This window comes from Salvelinus sp. IW2-2015, linkage group LG9 (assembly GCF_002910315.2).
Source record: "Salvelinus sp. IW2-2015 linkage group LG9, ASM291031v2, whole genome shotgun sequence".
In the NCBI taxonomy this organism is placed as follows: Eukaryota; Metazoa; Chordata; class Actinopteri; order Salmoniformes; family Salmonidae; genus Salvelinus; species Salvelinus sp. IW2-2015.
Window position 1 is genome coordinate 16,177,438 of NC_036849.1, and position 24,220 is coordinate 16,201,657.

The 24,220-nt window shown below is 42.8% G+C and overlaps 2 protein-coding genes across 3 annotated transcripts; both read left to right on the plus strand.

Annotated features, from left to right (window-relative positions):
- The first annotated feature begins 1,772 nt into the window (after positions 1–1,772).
- On the plus strand, positions 1,773–15,114 carry LOC111968678 (heat shock 70 kDa protein 4L-like). Its single transcript, XM_023994454.2, has 19 exons — positions 1,773–2,156; positions 3,644–3,701; positions 3,842–3,982; positions 4,242–4,364; positions 4,525–4,624; positions 6,133–6,266; positions 6,385–6,629; positions 6,726–6,802; positions 6,940–7,091; positions 7,251–7,357; positions 7,494–7,627; positions 8,182–8,378; positions 9,155–9,229; positions 9,317–9,460; positions 10,054–10,179; positions 10,310–10,417; positions 10,614–10,733; positions 13,569–13,730; positions 13,849–15,114. Exons 1-19 carry the CDS (start codon positions 2,050–2,052, stop codon positions 14,029–14,031), a joined length of 2,493 nt encoding a protein of 830 aa, XP_023850222.1. The 5' UTR covers positions 1,773–2,049; the 3' UTR covers positions 14,032–15,114.
- Positions 15,115–15,302: 188 nt separating this feature from the next.
- Positions 15,303–24,039, plus strand: plk4 (polo-like kinase 4 (Drosophila)). Of its 2 annotated transcripts, none has more exons than XM_023994466.1 (14): positions 15,303–15,516; positions 16,262–16,357; positions 16,793–16,888; positions 17,038–17,152; positions 19,372–20,350; positions 20,459–20,550; positions 20,678–21,006; positions 21,111–21,215; positions 21,328–21,430; positions 21,982–22,131; positions 22,274–22,502; positions 23,040–23,133; positions 23,245–23,495; positions 23,656–24,039. In XM_023994466.1, exons 1-14 carry the CDS (start codon positions 15,487–15,489, stop codon positions 23,753–23,755), a joined length of 2,769 nt encoding a protein of 922 aa, XP_023850234.1. In that variant the 5' UTR covers positions 15,303–15,486; the 3' UTR covers positions 23,756–24,039. The 2 variants fall into 2 exon arrangements, with proteins under 2 accessions (XP_023850234.1, XP_023850233.1); XM_023994465.2 differs by lacking the exon at positions 15,303–15,516 and adding an exon at positions 15,857–16,087.
- The last annotated feature ends 181 nt before the right edge of the window (positions 24,040–24,220 follow it).

Consider the following 24,220-nt stretch of genomic DNA (forward strand, 5'->3'; position numbering starts at 1 on the left):
AACTGGCAGCTTCATTAAATAGTACCCGCAAAACACCAGTCTCAACATCAACAGTGAAGAGGCGACTCCGGGCCACTGGCCTTCTAGGCAGAGTTGCAAAGAAAAAGCCATATCTCAGACTGGCCAATAAAAAGAAAAGATTAAGATGGGCAAAAGAACACAGACACTGGGCAGAGGAACTCTGCCTAGAAGGCCAGCATCCCGGAGTCGCCTCTTCACTGTTGACGTTGAGACTGGTGTTTTGCGGGTACTATTTAATGAAGCTGCCAGTTGAGGACTTGTGAGGCGTCTGTTTCTCAAACTAGACACTCTAATGTACTTGTCCTCTTGCTCAGTTGTGCACCGGGGACTCCCACTCATGATGATGCTGATGCTCCAGATACTCAACTAGTCTAAAGAAGGCCCGTTGTATTGCTTCTTTAATCAGAACAACAGTTTTCAGCTGTGCTAACATAATTGCAAAAGGGTTTTCTAATGATCAATTAGCCTTTTAAAATGATAAACTTGGATTAGCTAACACAACGTGCCATTGGAACACAGGAGTGAGGGTTGCTGATAATGGGCCTCTGTACGCCTATGTAGATATTTCATTAAAAATCTTCAGTTTACAGCTACAATAGTCATTTACAACATTAACAATGTCTACACTGTATTTCTGATCAATTTGATGTTATTTTAATGGACAAAGATATTTGTTTTTTTATCAAAAACAAGGACATTTCTAAGTGACCCCAAACTTTTGAACGATAGTGTACATGGGGGTGAAAAGTGAGAAAGGTAGTGGTTTTTGAGCATGCACACCATCCCACAAGTCCAGAGATATGAATGAGTCCAGTTGTTGACAGGCAGAGAAAGCGATATTGCTCTCTGCCACTGCCTGAGGGAGACTGCAAGTATATTGTGACCTGTATAATCAAGACAATTGGTAGATGTCCGGCCCCCTAGTAACCTTGAAACCTATCAGATCACACAGGTCAGAGAGAGTTTGAGAGGCAGGTTTATGGTACCGCCTAGACTCTGAGGCTCAGGTCATGGGAGATGGGGAGTGGAGTGTGCAGCTCATGGTTGTGAGGTGCTGATAACAGTCATCGGCAGGGACTTCGTAACACTGCATTCACGGTAAACTCTGCATATGTCGGTTTAATCGGAAATTATCTTTACATTTCTATTGTGCAATCTGTAATTTGGACATGTCCTCCCCACATACTGAAATTGTGTTTTTATCCGCCACGGTGTTATCATTGGAATGTGATACAAAACGAGGCAACAGTGTGCTTTAGAACCACGTTGATGCCATGTAGCTGTCTGGTAGGCTGTTTGGAGTGTATATCCAATTGGATAATAAATGTATATATATAATTATAATATTATGTCCCCCCCACTTCTAAAACCAAAGTTGCGCCCCTGATATTAAGGACAGATAGTGGAAATTATTCTTATACTGTAATAATTTACACCAGTAGCCAAACTATATGTAGTGGTCTGCAAATTGCATTTGCATTTTGCCTAATGGCATGCTTCTCATGGCAAATTCACTTATCCCTACACCAGCAGACAATGCCCTACCTACACTGTCACTCATGATGTAAAGGCTGGTTCCCTTTCTAGGATTTCTAGATTTTTCTTTCAAGGATTTCTAGATTTTTCTTTCGTATATGTTCTGTCGCACCAATCAAATACACCTTTGGTGACATGTAACCAATAACAGATAGCAGAGGGCGGGTTCTAAAGGCATTCCCGACTGCTCTTTGCGCATGTTTGCTTGGATTACCGGTTGTTACGATTGAAATTGAGAGAATCCTGTGGACATTTTCCCTCCCTGGGATTAGGCTGAGTGAGTTGGCTATAAAGATTTGCCTTACATAATAGCTAGTAGCCTAATTCAGTTAGAACTGTAAGAGCAAACTGTCTCAAATATATGCTGAAAACGAAAGACATAATTTAAAATAGCCTACAGTCTCGCATAGTGGAATATTTTATTTTCTCATTGGAAAGGTGTCAAGTGTCAATCGTTACGGAAAATTGCGCAAACTAACAGCTACACTCATTATGTCAGTAGTAGGTATTGATGTGGGTTTCCAAAATTGTTACATTGCTGTTGCGAGAAGCGGCGGGATTGAAACCATTGCCAATGAATACAGCGACAGATGTACACCGTAAGTATACCATTGACATCAATATATAGAATGTGATTTTGCAACGTAATGTTTGCGACTGGATGCTCGCTGTAGCATACCCTGATGGCGTAGTGATAAAAAATGCTCCATCAATGGATGTTTCATGTGTTATGATGAATATCTTACATTGGATGACATTACATTGGATTGTATTTTTTCTTTCATGTAAATGTATAGCCTATTTATAGTAATATTTGCAGTTTTGGTTATTACAACGTTATAACGTCTCCATTCTCAGAAGTCTTTGTTGCATGTTCATTTACCTAATGACCTCTCTTAATAATTGCAGCCGTCTACGTAGGGCTTGGAATGTGGCCTTTTTAGTTTCATTTTACACCTTTCTATCATATTCTGTGAGACATTTACATTTACATTTAAGTCATTTAGCAGACGCTCTTATCCAGAGCGACTGATATTTAATGCATCGTCATAGCCTATATCGACATTTGACCAAATTGTTCAGCATTAGAATATATTTTATTAAATCTCATGTCATATAGTTTATTTTTTTAACGAATATCCCTGCATTACTCTATTTTTCAAGTAAGCGTTGTTGTGTTGTCTTTTTTTATTCAAAGCGCATCAGCTAAATGTATAGCTCATTTTATTTATTGCGAGTATCATTGAATTTGCTTGGAATTGACAGCTGTCATAAATTTTTGCTCACAGACTTAAAAGTACTGTATGACAAATTCCCATATGGACAGAATAATTTGAACAAAGATAAATATAGGCTATGGATGGGCTGCTTGTAAGCCTACTGTATGTAGCCTATGTGAATATGACTATCACACACAAATGTTATGACATTGGATTAGGTGACTGTGAATACATGGGTATTTAGTTTATACCAATTCCTCTCAAAACTGTCCTCCCTGCTCCTCCTAACAGGCCACTATGCAAGGTGCACCAATACTAAGCGTGAGTGAGAGGGAATGTAATGCCCTGGGTTTTATTACAGGATGTTCTTGCTCAGCCTCATTCACAACTAATTTTCCAAATAACTTAACATCTGCCATCAGACCAACTGCATAGCCCACAATCACAATGCCAATTGGGAATAATCTCAGACATAACATAGCATTGCAGTGTACAGCTCTCATACAATGAATTTGATGATGAGGAGAAGGAGGGGGAAGATGGGTAGGTGGAGCAGAATGAGACCTTCAATACCAGTTGACGGAATTGAGCCTTCCATTCAAGGAACCTGGATCACTCTGTGTCAGCAAGACAATGCAATGAGCTGATGGAGGAAGTGAGTCAGTTAAATGAGTTTAAAAAGTTATATTTTAAATGCGGATCTTCCTTACTCTTTGAAGGTGAACTGTTCTGTCTTACTGTCCTAATTTGTAGTTTCTTCATAGAAATTCACTTAATAATCTGCAGATGTTCAACCTCCATTTCCTACTATTAACCAATAGGCCTATATTATATTTTTGATGTGTTTATTTGTTTGGGGTCCCCAGGGCTTGGGTGTCTCTGGCCTCCAAAAACCGAACCATTGGAAATGCAGCCAAGGGTCAAGTAAGATGATCAAATGAGAACAGTTTTTATAATGTAGTACTATTATTGTGCAAATGTAATTTTGCAGATCAATACTTTTTTGCAAATGGTCAAATTGGTCAGCATCAGATCACATGACAAAAAAAAAATATTTATTTCAGATTATAACAAACTTTAAAAACACGGTCCATGGCTTCAAGAAGTTCCATGGCAGAGCGTTTGACGACCCATATGTCCAGGGGGAGAAACCCAAGTTGCCTTACAGCTTGCACAAGCTGGCCAGTGGCAACACTGGAATCAAGGTAACACCACTGTAGACTTTTCCACTGTGTTCCCTTTTCACTGCACTCCATTTTGAATATGTTCCCTTTAGCTCCATCACCCCAAGCTCCATTGTCATTATGTAAATTACCATTGTTATTTTTCTCAATTGTTTTGTATTTACCAATGTGTTTGACCTCCTAAACCATCTTTTTTAACCAGCACTGACACCATCCTTTGGTTTCAGCTGGTTTTGATATTGTCTAAATAGTCTCAAATAAAATGGTGTCCCATTCATAGGTCCGTTACCTGGATGAGGACAAAGTGTTCACAATTGAGCAGGTAACAGCAATGTTGCTGACCAAGCTGAAGGAAACTTCTGAGAGCGCCCTGAAGAAGCCAGTTGTGGACTGTGTGATCTCTGTGAGTGACAACAGTATATATATACTGTAATACACTGCAAATGAAACTAGTCAACGTAGTATCAATATGCTACACGTGAATATACCTTGATATTAGCCAAAGTCATTTTTTTCATCCCATTTCAAGTTGATCATTTTCTAACAAGAGTTTTGTTTCACAGGTCCCAAGTTTTTTCACCGATGCAGAGAGGAGGTCTGTGATGGACTCCACCCAAATTGCAGGGTTGAACTGTCTGCGTCTGATCAATGACACCACGGCAGGTCAGTGATTCCCACAGAGTCATTAAGGTCATATATGGATATGTCTATAGCACAGGAGGTTGGTAGCACCTTAATTGGGGAGGAGGGGCTCGTGTTAATGGCTGGAGCGGAATTAGTGGAATGGTATCAAATACATAAAATACATGGTTTCCATGTGTTTGATGCCATTCCATTTGCTCCGTCCCAGCCATTATTATGAGCCGTCCTCCCCTCAGCAGCCTCCACTGGTTTATAGATTTATTGGTGGTAGTTGTCTAAACCATTCATGTGTATTTAATTGTTTCACATTATTTCCACCAACAACTTTAGTTGTTAAGGAATATCATTATCCCAAAATAGGCTGGAGTTCCCTAGAGACAGCTGTTTTTCAAGTCTTTGTTTTCTCACCTGTAATCAGCAGGTGCTCCTTTGTAGGAGCAATGTATAGGCCTATAAGCTGCACAAACATATCATTGTATAAAAATATATATATTTTATTGTCTCATACACTGGGTAAGTGCATTGAAATGTGTTGTTTTACAGGGTTACCGTAGTAGTACGGCACCTCTGGAGCAAATTAGGGTTAAGTGCCTTGCTCAAGGGCACATTGACAAATTTTCCACCTTGACAGCTCGGGGATTCGAACCAGTGACCTTTCGATTATCTGGCGAACGCTCTAACCGCTAGGTAACCTATTATGTTATATTAGGTTTAGGGGACCAAAATGACTTGACAACACATACATTACTTCTAGTCATTTCCATCCACTAAAATGCTCTTATTCATGCAGTGGTGTAGGGTTAGAGCAGGGGTCCCCAATTACATTCAGCCGCTGGCCGATTTGTTTCTTGAGCGGATGGTCGGGGGGCCGGAACATAGTTATAAATTATTTGTACACTGCAAATTGACTGCAAGAAACCCCAAACAGATATAGTATTTGACAAAAACATAATAATTTCAAACCTTGATTACATTGGGATACGATCACATGTAATAATAATAATAATACGAATACATTTCATTTCTTTAGCGCTTTTCATTCCAGTGTTCTCAAAGCTCAAAACAAATACCGATAATAAAACGAAATACAATAAAAACATCATACATTTAGAATCAAGGCAGGGCATAGCAATAGTAGGCTAGGTGCTAAAATGACTTTGCAGATTAGGACTATAAAATATAAAATAGTCTGTAGAAATGTGTTTCAAGACCCGTTTTAGAAGTTCAGGTTGATGGAGCGGCTCACAGATGGTCAGGGAGAGCAATCCATAGAGGAGTGGCAAGGGAGTAGAAGCCTCACTCCCCATAGTACGAAGACATGTCTTGCGGACTCAAAGTAGTATGCCTCGATTTATGCATGGGAATACTTAGGAAAAGATTTCCTAAATTAAAATCACTTTACGCTCATTTCCTGGTGATTGTACAGTCTTTTATGTCCAAGAACATTTATTTTTTATTTTTTACAAAGCCTCTTATTGAGGAACCCTGCATTAGAGTGTCTGTCTCAATTTGTTGTTTCTAAATGGCAGTGGCCCTGGCCTATGGGATCTACAAGCAGGACCTGCCCACCCCAGAGGAGAAGCCACGCAATGTGGTGTTCGTGGACCTGGGACATTCATCATTCCAGGTCTCCATATCAGCCTTCAACAAAGGCAAACTTAAAGTGGGTTCTTCTTCCTAAAGTAGCAGAAGCAGTCTATCACTATTTCTCACTATTTCTCACCTGTATTCTTCTTTATCTCTTCCATATGTAACCCCTAATTGTCTGGTCAATTAACCAGGTACTGGCCACAGCCTTTGATCCCTACCTGGGCGGGCGTAACTTTGATGAGGTACTTGTGGAGCACTTCTGCGAGGAGTTCAAGGCAAGGTACAAGCTGAACGTGAGGGAGAACCCCAGGGCTATTCTGCGGCTGTCTCAGGAGTGCGAGAAACTGAAGAAGTTGATGAGTGCCAACTGCTCTGACCTTCCCATTAACATTGAGTGCTTCATGAATGACATTGATGTGACAGGCAAGATGAACAGGTACACATATGGATTTGTGACTCCTTTGTTTAGCTTCCTATAGAGATGTATATGCAATAATAATCATTCCACTTTCCCCCTTCTTTTCTTTTTCAGAGTCCAGTTTGAGGAACTGTGTGCCCCATTCTTGATGAGAGTAGAGGCGCCATTGAAAGCAGTTATTGAACAATCAAGTATGTCATTTAAAAAAAATCTAATTTGATTTAGTTGATGAACATTCAGTGATAGAGACAGTACATTTTAATTCAATAGTAAAACTGAAAATGTATTATTTGACCCTCTCTCTGTGTGTGTGTGTGTTTTGTGTCAGAGCTGAGCCGGGATGAGATCTATGCAGTGGAGGTGGTAGGAGGAGCCACCAGGATCCCTTCCATTAAAGAGAGAATCTCCAAGTTCTTTGGCAAAGATGTCAGCACCACACTCAACGCAGATGAGGCTGTGGCACGGGGCTGCGCTCTTCAGGTGCTCACTTCCCTCTCCTCTTACAGTGATTGAAACTTCAGCCATCAATTTTATATGCAGCTGATGAATAATTTGCTGGAATATTTGGTGTGTAACAAAGTGATTGTGTGTTTGTGTCCTTGTTTTGGTGTGTGTTTGTTTATGTATGTGTGTGTGTAGTGTGCAATTCTGTCCCCAGCTTTTAAGGTGCGTGAATTCTCCATCACTGATGTGGTTCCCTTTCCAATAACCTTACGCTGGAAGTCCCCCACAGAAGATGGAGTCGGGTAAGGGCACATACTGAGTTGGCTCTATAGAAAGAAACGTTCATTTGTGGGTACTGTGTTGTTTGTAATAAGATGAGAAGACATTACAACACAGTGATTTCCAGGTCCTCATTCAACACCACTGTCTGTTCTACAGAGAATGTGAGGTGTACAGTAAGAACCATGCAGCACCCTTCTCCAAAGTCATCACCTTCCACAAGGACGAGCCCTTTGACTTGGAAGCGTTCTACAGCCTCCCACAGGAGCTGCCTTACCCGGACATCAGGATAGGTACACCTGCTTATTCAACTAAGCCCTCTGCAGTTCATAGAGGTCTTCTTTCATCGTTGATGTACCTATTCAAGGAATTGGAAGGCGGTCTCACTGAACGTAAAATATTTAGCTGTAACACCCTGGCTGGCACTTAGCTATTCTGCCTTGAGATCCCCTTACAAGACAGCTACTATATGTCTGTCCTGTGGTTGGCCATCTGCAATTGTTTCTTGGTGGCCTACCTGATAACGAACATTTAAACCATATAGTGGGGGTCTCCCACCTGGCTGATAATTAGGACAGGCTTAAATCTCCCATGGAACACTGCATCCCTATGACTCACGGGAGTCATTTACAGAGCAGAGCTGTGTGTGTGTGTGAGAGTATGTGTGTATTATAAGGGGGTCTCTCAGGTGCGATTTCAGTTTGAAAGAAGCGCAATGACTAGCTAATCAGACCTCATCCTCCTTCCCCTGTCAATTCTCCAGTGTGTTTGTGTAATTTCATGTGACTCCATCAGGTGTGACATTTGAATGTCTCTCCACCTGCCTCCTCCTCTCTGGCTTTCTCAGGGCATTTTTCTGTTCAGAATGTGGTGCCCCAGCCTGATGGAGACAGCTCCAAAGTGAAGGTCAAAGTGCGCATAAACGTGCACGGCATCTTCAGTGTTTCCAGCGCCTCCCTGATCGAGAAGCAGAATGGTGAAGGAGAGGATGTTCAGATGGACATGGAAGCCACTGTGCAGAATGAAGGAAGGCCAGAGGACCAGGTAACAGAAAGAGAAGGAGTGTGAAGATTCACCTGAATTTCACACTCTATTTTAAGATTTAAGAACGCATGGCAAAGAAGCCATTGTTTAATCTTCCCATTTGAATGTCTTATGTCTAAGACATAGAGCACTGATATGACTTCATGTCTTTACCTGTGTGGTTATTTTTACTCAAGCCCATTTACTCTCTATTCCTGGCTCTTGAAGCTGCACCCCTTTCCTCCCATTGAAGATGACATCTATAACGATATGAACTATATGTGGGAGGTTTTGTGGTCTGGTCTCATCTGTGGAGCACTGGTCTCATTAAGGTTCATCACATTGAGCCTGAGAGAATGTGTGTGTTTGTATAACCGGGCTTGGCAGTGTGTGACGCCAGAGGATACATGTAGCCAGTGGAATAGCTATTAAGTTGAAAATACTTTCCACATCTTCATAGCTCTATCCTTCATAGGCTGTGCTGTGCCTGTGTCTGCTATAAAAATCATCCTCCACTCCTTTGATATGATCAGTATGTCAGTGTATTTGAATGTGTTATTCATACAGATTATAACATTCTAATTGGCATCCTTGAATAGTAGATCGTTTGATTACGTTAACAGGAGGGGTGTGCTGCTTGAAGTAAGCTGGTTTATATAGACGTTGGTGTAACATCATTAATTACACTACTAAGGTGTTCCATGAGTCAAAGCTACTGTCAGTAGAGCAGGAGAGCAGCCAAGCGTTGATTTTAAGATTCAGGTGATGTGGTTGTGACGGGTGTCCTACTGTCTCAGACTAAAATGCAGGTGGACCAGGAGGGTCAAGGCCAGGGGGACCAGCTGAATGAGGACGCCAGCTCCTGCAGTAAGGTGAGTACGTGCATCGTAAGAAACTATAATTACACTTAAACTTTTATGTCTTGTGAAACATAAACCGTTTTAAATTTCCCAACAAAGAACGGAGTACCTGGGGAGAAGCAGGACCCAGCATCAGGGGGAAGCAAGCCTAAAGTAAAAGTGAAAAGCATTGACCTTCCCATTCTGGCCAACACTATCAGACAGCTGGACAGGGGGGTGCTCAATGACTTTGTGCAGTATGAGGTGAGTCACTCTGAAGGCCCCGACTCCCCAGCAGCTGAGTCAGATTCTCATCGAATCAAGAGAAAAGACTTACTGTAATGTAAAACTTACCTGCCTTGTTTAGTTCAAAGACATAAAACACAAGTAGTAAGGGTTTCTGTAGGAAGATGAATCATCTGCAGCTTTGGAACTGTAAAGGCATGTTCTGCATTAGTTGTCTCATTCATGTTTTATCTATGTTGTACACTTCTACAAACCTGGCAGATGATGTAGCTAACGTGCCCTATATTTCTGTGTGGCCGCCTGGGAGTGGGTATTAGAGGAAGCGGAAGGCTGATTTTGGCTCTCATTGTTGCCGACGTCAGTGTGCTGCTAACAGTTTAGCTTCCTTCACTGTCCCTGTCCCCATACCGGGCTTGAACCAGCGATCCTCTGCTTTGCAGCACACGTGACAGCCCTCCTTGAAAAGATACTAACCATTTGAGCTATACAAAAGGTACCCATTGGATAGCTCCATTGGTGACATTTCAAGCTAGCTGTGGAGTGAGCTTATGGCATGTTCTTAACTCTGTTACACGTGTCTCACTTTGTCTCTTTCTCTCTGTGTCCCTCAGGGCCAGATGATCGTCCAGGATAAGCTGGAGAAAGAGAGGAATGATGCTAAGAATGCTGTGGAGGAGTATGTGTACGACCTGCGGGACAAACTGTGTGGCATCTATGAGAAGTACACCACGGAGGAGGTAAGAACCTAGATAAACAGTTTCCTTTTAACTAAGAAATAAATACGGCCACATTGAACAAAGAATAAGTCTTTGCAATACATAATGTGTTTGCTGATACCTGTTTTGGCCTTTCTCACCTTTCAAAAAGGACAGTAATCGTCTGACACTGATGCTCGAGGACACAGAGAACTGGCTTTATGAGGAGGGAGAGGACCAAGCCAAACAGATCTATGTGGACAAGCTGGAAGATCTCAAGGTTAATGTTTATTTAGCATAAAGGATTTCTATATCTAGCTTCTGCCTGCACCAGTCTGCTATTATAGCAGTTCTGAAATCAGGAGAAAGAAACATGAATAATAAACAAATGTATTTGGGGCATTTAGGTGAACAGCCTGAAGGTTTAGGAACGTGACTTGATTTGAGTGATTTATTTGACTGATGTCCTTTTCCAGAGGTTTGCCCAGCCCATTCATGACAGGCACAGGGAGCAGGAAGACAGGCCGAGGGCATTTGAAGAGATGGGCAAGAAGATCCAACTTTATATGAAAGCTGTGGAGCTTTATAAACAGAAGGTAAAAACTGGAATCTTTTTATGTTATAGTTCAGCATCCTTTCATCCTTGAGCATCTTTGAGATCTCTTAGTTTTTTGGATAGTACTGAAAGGCATTGAGGGAGTTATTTTACCCTGCCCGTGTTGAACTGGGCAATGGCCCGTCATCAGGCGAAAGCGGGGAGGGAGGAGTGCGCTTCTCAAATGGAACAGTAATATGCGCCGCTTGGTCATGTTGTCAACAAGGCAGTATGGTGCAACTTCCAGAAACATAGACCACCTCTTTTCCATAAAATAAATGTTTGCATTTTCAAATTAGTTTTCATTGAGAAGGCACATCACTTTTGTTTTAAGCCGACTTCGCCGTCGGACAGAGTGGGGCACCTGGCTCGCGCCCAGGAGGCACCCTGGTTCCAAATCTAACGCAATCAACTTTCAGCCATTGCATAACACATCTACACGGGCGCCCGGGCGGGATTAATCTAACCCCCTCCCACTTTAGAAACATTTAACCCATTCTATGATTGAAATGGTTTCGCTCCTCATTGGGAACATGGTTTCTGTGGAGTGATGTCATTACAGCTCAGTATAAGACACTAAGAGATCATTTATGCTTGATCAGAAAATGTGGTCAGAGGCGTCGTATGGATGGTGTGACACAGTTGTGGAGCCTCCAGAGGCACGCAGTACCGCATCGCCGTGAGCCTCTCAGATCTTGTAACAATGCGGAGGGCTCCGTATAGCTCCGCATTGTCTTGATTGGTTGACGGTAGGTGAGGGCACGAGGTCCTGTATAAACACAAACTCACTTGCTTTACAACTTCCTTCACAACAGCTCTACACTGCTCGGCGAAGCGCAAGAAGTATGAATGCCCTGACTTCTGCAGAGACCATATCACCTTAAATGCTGCATGACCAATGCAGACGTCAGATTGACCATGCAGCGCCTTTAAAGCTCAGTGTGAGATGCAGTGAAATGAAGCTGAGCCCATTTACAATGCCTCTATTTTTCTGTGAACTACTACATTCGTGGCCAAAAGTTTTGAGAATGACACAAATATACATTTTCACAAAGTTTGCTGCTTCAGTGTCTTTAGATATTTTTGTCAGATATTACTATGGAATACTGAAGTATAATTACAAGCATTTCATAAGTGTCAAAGGCTTTTATTGACAATTACATGAAGTTGATGCAAAGAGTCAATATTTGCAGTGTTGACCCTTCTTTTTCAAGACCTCTGCAATCCGCCCTGGCATGCTGTCAATTAATTTCTGGGCCACATCCGGACTGATGGCAGCCCATTCTTGCATAATCAATGCTTGGAGTTTGTCAGAATTTGTGGGTTTTTGTTTGTCCACCCGCCTCTTGAGGATTGACCACAAGTTCTCAATGGGATTAAGGTCTGGGGAGTTTCCTGGCCATGGACCCAAAATATCTATGTTTTGTTCCCCGAGCCACTTAGTTATCACTTTTGCCTTATGGCAAGGTGCTCCATCATGCTGGAAAAGGCATTGTTCTTCACCAAACTGTTCCTGGATGGTTGGGAGAAGTTGCTCTCGGAGGATGTGTTGGTATCATTCTTTATTCATGGCTGTGTTCTTATGCAAAATTGTGAGTGAGCCCACTCCCTTGGCTGAGAAGCAACCCCACACATGAATGGTCTCAGGATGCTTTACTGTTGGCATGACACAGGACTGATGGTAGCGCTCACCTTGTCTTCTCCGGACAAGCTTTTTTCCAGATGCCCCAAACAATCGGAAAGGGGATTCATCAGAGAAAATGACTTTACCCCAGTCCTCAGCAGTCCAATCCCTGTATCTTTTGCAGAATATCAGTCTGACCCTGATGTTTTTCCTGGAGAGAAGTGGCTTCTTTGCTGCCCTTCTTTACACCAGGCCATCCTCCAAAAGTCTTCGCCTTACTGTGCGTGCAGATGCACTCACACCTGCCTGCTGCCATTCCTGAGCAAGCTCTGTACTGGTGGTGCCCCGATCCCGCAGCTGAATCAACTTTAGGAGACGGTCCTGGCGCTTGCTGGACTTTCTTAGGTGCCCTGAAGCCTTCTTCACAACAATTGAACCGCTCTCCTTGAAGTTCTTGATGATCCGATAAATGGTTGATTTAGGTGCAATCTTACTGGCAGCAATAGTCTTGCCTGTGAAGCCCTTTTTGTGCAAAGCAATGATGACGGCACGTGTTTCCTTGCAGGTAACCATGGTTGACAGAGGAAGAACAATGATTCCAAGCACCACACTCCTTTTGAAGCTTCCAGTCTGTTATTCGAACAATCAGCATGACAGAGTGATCTCCAGCCTTGTTCTCGTCAACACTCACACCTGTGTTAACGAGAGAATCACTGCCATGATGTCAGCTGGTCCTTTTGTGGCAGGGCTGAAATGCAGTGGAAATGTTTTTGGGGGGATTCAGTGCATTTGCATGGCAAAATCATCTGATCACTCTTAACATTCTGGAGTATATGTGAAAATTAATATTTGTGTCATTCTCAAAACTTTTGGCCATGACTGTACACCACTGCTCTGTTGGGATTGTGCTAATTACTTTCCTTTTCCATATTCAGGACACCTCTGATTTCCTTGTTTAGTCTTATCAGTCCTCTGGGGCCTGTACACACTTTTCAAAGCTGGTTAGGTCATTGTCATAGTAAAGTAATTTTATGAGCAATTGTGACACTATTATGACTTAATCTGTCTCTGGGTTTAACCCAGGATGTATGTAATAAACCATCTGTGACATTTTTATTAATTGATTTGTTTGTGAGGGCATAGACGAGGTGATTTACTTAATGAGATAGAGGTGTGCTATCTCTAATTGTTTTGTTTCCTATCTACACTCAGGATGAGCGTTACCAGCATCTGAATGCTGAGGAGATGAGAAACGTGGAGAAGTGTTTAAATGAAAGCATGGCCTGGATAAACAGCAAGATGAATGCCCAGAGCCAACTCACCATCGCCCAGGACCCAGTCGTCAAAGTAGCAGACATAATTTCCAAAATACAGGTGTGTGATAAGTGTGAATGATTCGACCATATGACATACTATTGGCCCATCGTCACCAGGTACTGATTATTTTACTAATATGGCATCCACCTATCTTCCACATATACCTATACTTTAGGAACTGGATGAAGTATGCAACCCAGTTGTCAACCGACCGAAGCCCAAAGCAGAGGATGTGTCAGAGGAGAATGACAAGAGCAATGGGGCCCATAACAGCCCAAGGCAAGGAGCTGGCGGGAGGGGAGCGGCAAAGGGTAGCAACCAGACAAAGCCTCCTTCAGCAGAGATGGAGATTGACTGAGCCCCTCTGCCAAATAAGCTCTGCTACCAGCACTCTAGCTCCCATCAGACCATTTTGACAAGGTCTACCCAAACATACAGTACAAAGTGTATCCGGGACCATTTTTCCATGTCCACCACCACTCAATGGGCTGTTTTGTGCATTTGTATTCAGAGTCCCCCTGTTCGATTTTTTTCCTTTTGATCTTTTTTTGACTTTCTCTAGTATGTTACAACGGTGTGCTCCTCCCTCAGAGGTTAGACAATACCTTATATAGTCATTAACTGTAAGATTAGATATAGATGAAAACCATGCTGGCTCTCCTGAAAACAGTTTTTCCTAACCATACGTGTTTGCATTTCAAAAGTCCCATAAGCATCAGATCTCTAAGGTGACTCTTACTGCACATAACCTTGTAGTGGAACATAAGTAGAATTACTGTCTGAACAATCGCAATGGCTAATTAAACTATTAGTAAAATATGTATGCAATAATACATATTATATATATTTGTATTTCATATATGAATTTGAAAGGATGTATGTATGCCTAGATACTGTAAATATTATTTTAGTAATTTAAACTGGCCAGTGCCTATAGTTGTGTATATAGAGGATACATTCCTAGTGTTGTTAGCAAAGAGAGAAGAGCAATGGGCTGGATGCCTATTCCTTTACTTATTTTCATGCATTTCCATATTTTGAGTCATGACATTTAAAGACGGAAAGTAATAAATGTATAAATAAATAAATGTATGCACTCACTAATGTAATTCGCTCTGTATAAGAGTGTCTGCTAAATGACTAAAATGTAAATGCGTTATTTGTCTTTAAGACAAACATTGTACTATTTCATTCCCGAGAGGCGCAGCGGTCTAAGGCAATGCACCTCAGTGCTAGAGGTCACTACAGACCCCTGGTTCGATTCCAGGCTGTATCACAACCGGCTGTGATTGGGAGTCCCATAGAGCGGTGCACAATTGGCCCAGCGTCGTCTGGGTTAGCGTCATTGTAAATAAGAATTTGTTCTTAACTGACTTGCTTAGTTAAATGAAGGTTAAATAAAAAATATAAATGTATTTGATTAAAGTGCTAAAAAAGTGTACTCAATGATCTTCATCTTATTTAAGACTTTTATGCTACAAAGCAATTTTAAATGTCAAGTTACTAGATGAGAAAGTTGTTTTCACAGAAGGAGGACCAAATGTTATTTTAAGGCATCTAGTGCTTTTTGTTCCTGAAAAGCTCTCCTTAGCTTGAGAAGGCAACATTTGCTTGTTGCCATATGACGTATACAGTCACGTGACCACGAGGGTAACGGGCGGATATTTTCAAAATGGAAGAAATACGAAAGTTTTGGAGGGGCAACATTCATTTGTTTTATCAAAGGTCGTTTACGGCCGCTGATGAGTTTACCTGGATGAACATGTTTTGAATAATAATTTTGTATCGATTGGGAAGACAAGTAAGAAGCAAGATGAGTGTTTCAATCGGCGATAAAATCGAGGTGAGTTGTCGACCTAGCTAACCCGCAGCTAATACAGTACAATTAGCTAGCAAGCGAACGTCAGTTGTCTACAACCGTTACCAACTTTGCATAATTCGTAGTCAGCAACGCAGACGAGTAACTTTTATTTAGCTAGCTGGTGGCTAAAACTAGTAGCACTGGCTACTACAGCCGAGTTGTTGTTGACTATTTTGACTGAGACATGTCCCCTGCGATTTACCGCAACGGTTTATTGTTGCCAGGTGACCGGTACCACAACGCCTGCTCATTAGCGGGAAGAGAGCCGGGATAATTAAAGGTTTTGGTTGGCTATATGACAGAGACAGGTGTTTTGATGTTTTACTTCTGACGGTTGGCTAGCCATAACGACCAAATGGTAACGTTAACATTAGCCACAGTTGTTGTAGTCTAGTACTCAGTCACTGTATGTCTAGTCGGCTACATGACACATATCAGAGAGAAGATGTTTGACAACGTTTTTAAATATTTATTTCAAAACCTGACAACTAAATGCAAAGTCAGTGAAGATGAGGAGAGAATCTTATTTACAGCTGGGGAGCTAAAGATTGAGGTATCACATCAGAATCATCCTCTGTCAAAAACAGCTGACGGGCAAATCCATTTGTTGGACATAGGCCTAGCTATAGGACATATTCTAGTAATATTTGTTGTAATGTAAATATTAGCTTATTGATTTTGGATTTATATATTGCATATATGTGAATGTTTTCATTCTCTTTTTCAGGATTTCAAAGTTCTCACCCTCCTTGGTAAGGGCTCCTTTGCATGTGTTTACCGGGCAAAGTCAGTGAACACTGGCTTGGAGGTGGCGATCAAAATGGTAAGAACGTACAATTTTTTTAAAGTTGCTATACAGTCCACATCCAATTACTTTTATGATGTAAGCTTGTTTCATGCTGTTCCTGTATCATCATATGGTAAAAACACGTAAGAACTCATCAGCACAAAGTGTTTTTTGTCAAGTGCAAGCAAACAAATCACTGGTTTAGAAATATTGACAGCCTACACAGTGAAGACTTATCCACTCATCATCACCATCTCACTACCAGGTGGCGTTTAGCAGAGTCTTGTATTTTTCCTAAGCCCCCCTCCCAGGGGTCACCTGGGGACTGTTGGAAGTGTAGACAGTCTGTTCTGTTTCTGGATAGCTCTCACTCTCTTTGTGGAAGACCGATCGTTTGTTTACCACAAGACTAAAGCAGTGTATTATAATGCTCACTGTATAATTATCTCTATCATTCCCCTCTCTGTTCAGATTGACAAAAAAGCCATGCACAAATCTGGTATGGTCCAGCGCGTGAGTAACGAAGTGGAGATTCAGTGTCGATTGAAGCATCCGTCAATACTAGAGGTAAGCATGGTTGAACTTTGTTGGGCCTGTTTTGGTATATCATTGTAGTGCTGAAATTGGTGCTACTTTAATAAGGTCTTATTTACTAATTTACATAACTGTGTTAATCCTGATATAACATTTTGGCTTGTAATTTTGCTATTTTGCAGCTGTACAACTACTTTGAAGACAGTAACTATGTGTACTTGGTGTTGGAGATGTGCCATAATGGAGAGATGAGTCGATACCTGAAAGACAGGAAGATGCCCTTCTCAGAGGATGATGGTCAGTCTCATTGTTTACCTGAGAGTGCATTAGGCTTGGGCGATCTACCGTTTATACCGGGGTATTTCGAAATACAGATGGTATGAATTTCAATTCTGTAAAAAAAAATATACAATAATAAAAATAAAAATTGTTGGGGACTATAAGAAATCTAACTATAAGAAATCTTACACCGTACATCAAACCGGCCGCGCGCGCCATCGTGCACAAACTGTTTTGTCCCCCCACACCAAATGAGATCACGACACGCAGGTTGAAATATCAAAACAAACTCTGAACTAATTATATTAATTTGGGGACAGGTCAAAAAGTATTAACCATTTATGGCAATTTAGCTAGCTAGCTTGCAGTTGTTAGCTAATTTGTCCTATTTAACTAGCTTGCTGTTGCTAGCTAATTTGTCCTGGGATATAAACTTTGAGTCCTCTACTCCGACAATTGATCCACACATAATACAGTCAACCGAATTGTTTCTAGTCATCGCTTCTCCTCCCAGGCTTTTTCTTCTTTGGACTTTATATGGCGATTGGCATCTAACTTTCTTAGTTATCATGACGACCGACCAAATGAAGTTCATCTTTCAATCACCCACGTGGGTATAACCAATGAGGAGATGGCAAGTGGGTATCTGCTTCTATAAACCAATGAGGAGATGGGAGAGGCAGGACTTGTTCAGCGTCACAAATAGAACTGACTTCTATTTTAGCGCTTGGCAACGCATTTCGCTCGTTGGCGCACGCGAGCAGTGTGAGTGCAATAATTGAATAACATGTATGTTTAAATTTATTTTGCAACGCGAGCGGTGTGGTCAGCATGTAAAATAGATTATATACAGCTAAGTGGCTAGATGTCCAGATCAAGCTTCTTGGTTACAGCAGAGACATTCAATTCCCTCCTGGATCAAGATCCCTGTTGCCTAAATTGTTTTGTGCGCCAAGCTCATTATTATTATTATTTTTTTTTTTTTTTTTTACTTCATTTGTAAAAATTTGTGCCCCTTGTGTGCACATTCGGTAATACCCTATCCCCCGGTATAGGGCTGGGCGATATGGCCTAAAATATCTCAATTTTTTTCTTTAAATAAGCTGTTGTACAATTTAAAGTTCAAACCCACTGCATTTTAAAACAGTCAGCAATAATCTAATGAATTCAGAGCTTGTGTAATTATACCTAGGCTGAATATATTCCTTCCACAACCATAAGACCCACTAATAACTATGAAAAAAATTATCATTCATCTGGCTTTCAGGTCTGTCTATAAAATTTTTTTGTAACAAATTTAACCAGAACCATGCATAATGCACATTCACTAATAATGTAGCAGGAATAATAGAAAATGAACACCAGTCTCATAAACAATCTCTCAAGCACAAGCCCATGTGCTAGTGAGTAGCCAGCTAATATTCATATTTCAAGTTTAGCCAATTTGGATCACGCGCAACAAACTCGGCATACATTTTACAGAATGATTGTTCATTGGTACATATGTTTTAGTAGTGTCTGCTCTGCTCAAAATTTGAGGAGTTGAAACATAAACAGGGTAACTTCTTCTCTATTACAGTAAAATGATGTCTCTGTTTCGGTTTCCATATGACCGACTCTGTTGGACCCAACCTCAAATGCAAATAGCGAGTTGAAACCGTTTGTCAGAGAGGAAGAAGTGATCTCTCATCTTGGTTGTTGTGAGTGATGGAGGGGAGGGGCTTGGGAGAAAGAGGAGATGCGAGAGGTTTCATTCACCAAAATCTGTCAAAAATAAGCCCAGTGCGTTTCTATGCTAAGCTTGTCGCCTGCCTTCCTGCCTTTGGGACAACGACTCTCATTGTTAGGGCGGAAACATGAGCATCTCATCATTATATACAGATCTCTGGTGTAAATGGGAAGGTGCACAGCACAGATGGAGCGAACGAGACAAGACCAAAAAGCGGACATAAACGCTCATAAAAATAAATTACAAAAAAAACTTGATTCTACAATTCAGGCATTTGTAATATTGCTCAAAAACATTAAATTAGAATTGATCAAATTTAATTTGATATATTGCCCAGCCCTACCCTGGTATGGTACCGAAACAGTATGACAATCTGGATACCGCCCAACCCTAGAGTGTGTCAGTGATACATCTCTTAACATATGAAATCTACATTAACATGTCTTGACACCTGTCCTCATTTCCTTTTATAACAGTTGTTTTCATATGTTTTTTTTTCACATTACAGCACAGCACTTCATGCATCAAATAGTGAAAGGTATGCTGTACTTGCATACACATGGCATCATGCATCGGGACCTGACCTTGTCCAACCTGCTGCTGACGAGCAATATGAACCTTAAAATAGCTGACTTTGGCCTGGCCACCCAGCTGAAGCTCCCCAGCGAGAAGCACTTCACCATGTGTGGCACACCCAATTACATCTCCCCAGAGGTGGCCACCCACAGTGCCCACGGCCTGGAGTCTGATGTCTGGTCTCTGGGCTGCATGTTCTACGCCTTCCTGATGGGCCGGCCCCCATTTGACACAGACACGGTGAAGCACACCCTCAACAAGGTGGTTCTGGGGGAGTATGACATGCCCAGCCATGTGTCCCAGGAGGCCCAGGACCTGATCCGCCAGCTGCTGAGGAAGGACCCTGCGCAGCGGCCCAGCCTGTCTGCCGTGCTGGACCACCCCTTCATGACCCAAAGCCTGCTTGCCAGGACCAAGGAGCTGAGCCTTGGTGAGCCAGGCTCCATGGACAGTGGCATTGCCACCATCTCTACAGCCTGCACCTCATCCACCTCAGGCAGCAGCCGTCTCCAGAGGAGAGCAGCCAGACATGTGATCGGACCTGCCCTGCCCAACCGCATGGCACCTATCCCCACACTGCCCCGGCCGCCAAGCAGCGCCTGCTTTGAGGGGGTTGAGCAGTGGCAGCAGCACTCCGACAGAGTAGGGAGGAGCAGGGCAGTTCTGGGCTGGGAGAGTGGACGTCCCCACTCCCGGTACCTACGGAGGACTCACTCCTCAGACCGGTCTAGCTCCTCTGTCATTCCAGCCCAGGGGATGGGGCAGGCAGAGCTGGAGAGATGCCACTCTGAGGAGATGCTGACTGGGTCGGAGAGACTGGCCTTTCCCATGTCCTCCAGCTATAAGGACACTCCACAACCCTTCGCAGAGCATGTAAGGCTACCATTGGTGCCTGTCAAACAGACAGCTAGGTAAGATGTGACCCAGTGTGATGTAATTAATAGAATGTCATTTTTTAAATTAAGATGGCTGCGTCTGTCTGACTAACTGATACATGTATGTACCCTTTATTTCCTCAGCTCAGGATGTTCATATTCTATACAGCCACCACATCCACTAAACCTGCAGTTACAAGAGTCAGAAGGTGTACAGAATTGGTTCAGTAAAGAAGGTATAGTGCACCTACTCATTTCTTTGCTGTATCTTAATCTTATATCCCAATGTAAAGATTTAAAAGCTATAAAATAAAGATTTTCTCACAAGCTTGACCGCATTGTTTGTTCATCCTGCCTCACCAGGCCTGTTTCCGAGGCCCACGGATGTCACCTCTCACAGCAGCAGTGGCAGTTTCCATAGTGGCAGGGAGCCTCTAGGTGTACACAACACCTGGAGTGACAAACCGGCAGGCAGAGGCACCAGTCCTCACCTCCACCACAACCAGCACCACCTCCACCACACCTCAAACACTGACTCCTATAGGGAGAATGGGCAACCCGGTCATGGGGAAGAGCTGCAGAGTCTGTCCAAACCAAGTGTAGAAAAGGAGAAAAAGTCCCTGAGAGATGTGCTCCCTCCTTTGTGTGCTTCAAGACTGAAATCCATCAGACAGAAGACTAAAAACGCTGTGGTAAGACAGACATACACCCTAGTTATCCCCCTGTCTTTTCAACTGATCTGCTTTCAATGACAGTGCTATGCCTGCCTGCCCTACAGCTCTCTCCTTCTCCCCAGGTGAGCATTCTGGATACAGGAGAGGTGTGTATGGAGCTGCTCAAGGGCCAGGGCCCCCAGGAGAGGGGCAAAGAGGTCCTCAGGATATCCTGTGATGGTCTGATGGTGAGTTTCAGGAATAACACAACACTTCATAACCTTCAGAGAAGATGTATCATGGTATGTCTGTGAAATAATGGCAAAACACTAATGTCACCCTTTGACCATGATCCTGTAGGTCACTATTTACCAGCCCAATGAGGGGAAGGGTTTTCCTGTGCTAGACCGCCCCCCTGCTCCCCCTGAAGACATCTTGATCTGCAGCTATGAGGACCTACCGGGTACACCTCAATACCAGACAGTGACGTCTCGCAGTGACATGATTTAAAAAACACAATTTGGGGTCTCCCGAGTGGCACACCAGTTTAAGGCACTGTATCGCATGCAGTGCTAGATCCATGCAGTGCTAGATCCATTACTACAGGTTCATTCCTGGGCTGTGCCACAACCGGCCTTGGCCGGGAGTCCCATAGGATGGCGCACAATTGGCCCAGCGTTGTTGGGGGAGGGTTTGGCAGGTGGAGCTTTACTTGGCTCTAGTGACTCCTTGTGGCGGGCCGGGTGCCTGTGGGCTGACCCCGGTCTCCAGTTGAATTGTGTTTCCTCCGACACATTGGTGCGGCTGGCTTCTGGGTTAAGCTGGCGTGTGTTAAGGAGCGCGGTTAGGCGGGTCATGTTTCGGAGGACGCATGCCTCTCCCGAGCTCGTTGGAGAGTTGCAGCGATGAGACATGATCGAAAAAGGGGGTAAAATACAAAAGATGTAAAATCACAATTCGATAAATATGTTGGAAATCTGATTTCAACTAACCTTTGTCCTCTGTCTTCAATAGAGAAGTACTGGAAGAAATACCAGTATGCCTCCAAGTTTGTGCAGCTGGTGAAATCAAAGACTCCCAAAGTTACCCTCTATACCAAGTATGGCAAGTGTATGCTGATGGAGAACTCCCCCAATGCAGACCTGGAGATGTGCTTCTACGATGGTGAGGATCATGTAGAAAGCATCAATTATATGAAACATAATGACCTTGAAGGATAAGGTGTATTTTCCTTCTGAGATTGAAACGTTGTTGCACAGTTAAACTAAATCATCCTGACCTGTGGTCCCCCTCTATGCTGTGACAGGAGCAAAAACCCACAAGACGTCAGAGCTGGTCCGTGTGGTGGAGAAGAGTGGGAAGTCGTACACGGTGAAGGGAGAGGTGGGTCTGAGTGGCCTCAGCCCAGAGAGCAGGCTGTACGTGAAGCTGTCTGACGAGGGCCACAGCATGTGTCTGTCTCTAGAGACTGCAATCACTGCAGAGGAGCAGCGTTGTGCCAAGAGCACTCCCTTCTTCCCCATCACCATCGGCCGGTGAGCAAGAGAGCCATGACTGTCTGTTAATGCTGGACATTGTCACGTTTGGAAGCACTTAAAGGGACATTTCTAAAATGTTCAACTTCATATTGATCTCCAGCACCACCCCAACATCAACATGGTGCATTTCTATGTTTTGTAGTAAAAAAGAGAGGAAGATGAGTGTTTCCAATGACATCATCAACCAATTAGACAATTAGTAGGAAATGCCTTCTCATAATTGGTTAAAATCACATGATGGTCATTGATGTCATTGGAAACACTTATCTTCCTCTTATCTTTTTTTACTACAAAACATAGAAACGTGCCATTTTCACATATCTTGATGTTGTGGTGGTGCTGGAGGTGACGAATATGAAGCTACATTCTTTTGACATTTCCCTTTAAAGAAAGCACCATGTTGCAGAATGCAGACACTATTTCAGTTCTAATCAGTCAGTCATACTTTGCCTCCAAACAGTTTGTTGAGATATCCAGTCACCTGTCAGTCCCAGTCCTTGTCACTAATCTTGCGCATCTGTTTATCCCTCCCAGGAGACCTGCCATCCCAGACTCCCCCTGCCCCTTGGGCGGTGATGCCCCTGTAGATGTGGCATCACCGCCCAAGCACCCACACATTACTCCCTCTGTGAGTTTCTCCCGAAGCAACATTTCACATTCTATCAACTAAGCTATCCATTTTTATTTAGGAAGTGTAAGATATTTCTGGTTGAATCTTTTTCTCTTCTCTAAACTTCAGATGATCTCCTATGATGGGTCTGACTTCACCTCGGCTAGCGTGAACAAAAACTGCTCTCCGCTGTCGGTCAAACAAGACCACACAACCAACACAGGGAAAGTGCTCAAGTCCGTCTTTGTGCCAAACATTGGTTGGGCCTCACAGCTGACCAGTGGAGAGGTGTGGGTGCAGTTCAACGATGGCTCCCAGCTGGTGGTGCAGGCAGGGGTCTCTTGTATTACCTACACGTCTCCAGAGGGACGGACCACCAGGTACTGAACACTTACACAGCACTGACCCATGGCTTCACCACCCTTTCATACAGTACTATGTCAATGTCCATCTTTCGTCATTTTGATATAAAATGATTGTATTTGAGGAATGGTAGTTGTCAACCCCTTTTTGCTGACATGTTCCTGCTTGTTGCTCCAGGTACAAAGAGAATGAGAAGTTGCCAGAGCTTGTGAAGGAGAAGCTGCACTGTCTCTCCACCATCCTGGGCCTGTTAGCCAGTCCAGCAGCACGCCGCTGAATCAAACAACCTCAGCAGCATTGCAACGTCCCAGTACAATGCTGTTGCAGGGAGGAGACGCTATTATAGGCTTTATACCGTGACATACATACCTCTCAAGTGTGCTTGTAAATATTGTTTTTATGTACAGACAAAATTATGAAAATATATATTTTATAAAGTGCCCATGTTGTACAGTATAATCTTGTAATTTTCTACGTTGTCAAACCATAATCTCCATGAAATGTCAGATGCATAAAAGCTGAAGCAATAAACATCTGCAGGCTGGGTAGAGTTCAGTCGCACTTGTGTTCAGGGGTCTTTTGTTCTTTCTCACTTTTGCATCAGCATGAAAGTAAATGTTTACAACAAACTAAAATATTAAAGGATGAGCTGTTATGTTAGCATACCTTACTGGTGTATGGTATTGACATGAGGCCTATCAAGTGTGAGAAACCCAATACAACATTGTGGGAATTAATTTAA

What these genes read in the sequence shown, in the direction of transcription:
- plk4 (XM_023994465.2), top strand. Translation starts at nt 15,959, where the DNA reads ATGACACATATCAGAGAGAAGATGTTTGACAACGTTTTTAAATATTTA. An exon ending in GCCCTTCTCAGAGGATGATG is followed by an intron (nt 17,153 to 19,371) that starts GTCAGTCTCATT and finishes TTCACATTACAG; the next exon opens with CACAGCACTTCATGCATCAA. An exon ending in GGAGATGTGCTTCTACGATG is followed by an intron (nt 22,132 to 22,273) that starts GTGAGGATCATG and finishes ATGCTGTGACAG; the next exon opens with GAGCAAAAACCCACAAGACG.
- LOC111968678 (XM_023994454.2), top strand. Translation starts at nt 2,050, where the DNA reads ATGTCAGTAGTAGGTATTGATGTGGGTTTCCAAAATTGTTACATTGCT. An exon ending in TCAACAAAGGCAAACTTAAA is followed by an intron (nt 6,267 to 6,384) that starts GTGGGTTCTTCT and finishes TCAATTAACCAG; the next exon opens with GTACTGGCCACAGCCTTTGA. An exon ending in ATGACTTTGTGCAGTATGAG is followed by an intron (nt 9,461 to 10,053) that starts GTGAGTCACTCT and finishes TGTGTCCCTCAG; the next exon opens with GGCCAGATGATCGTCCAGGA.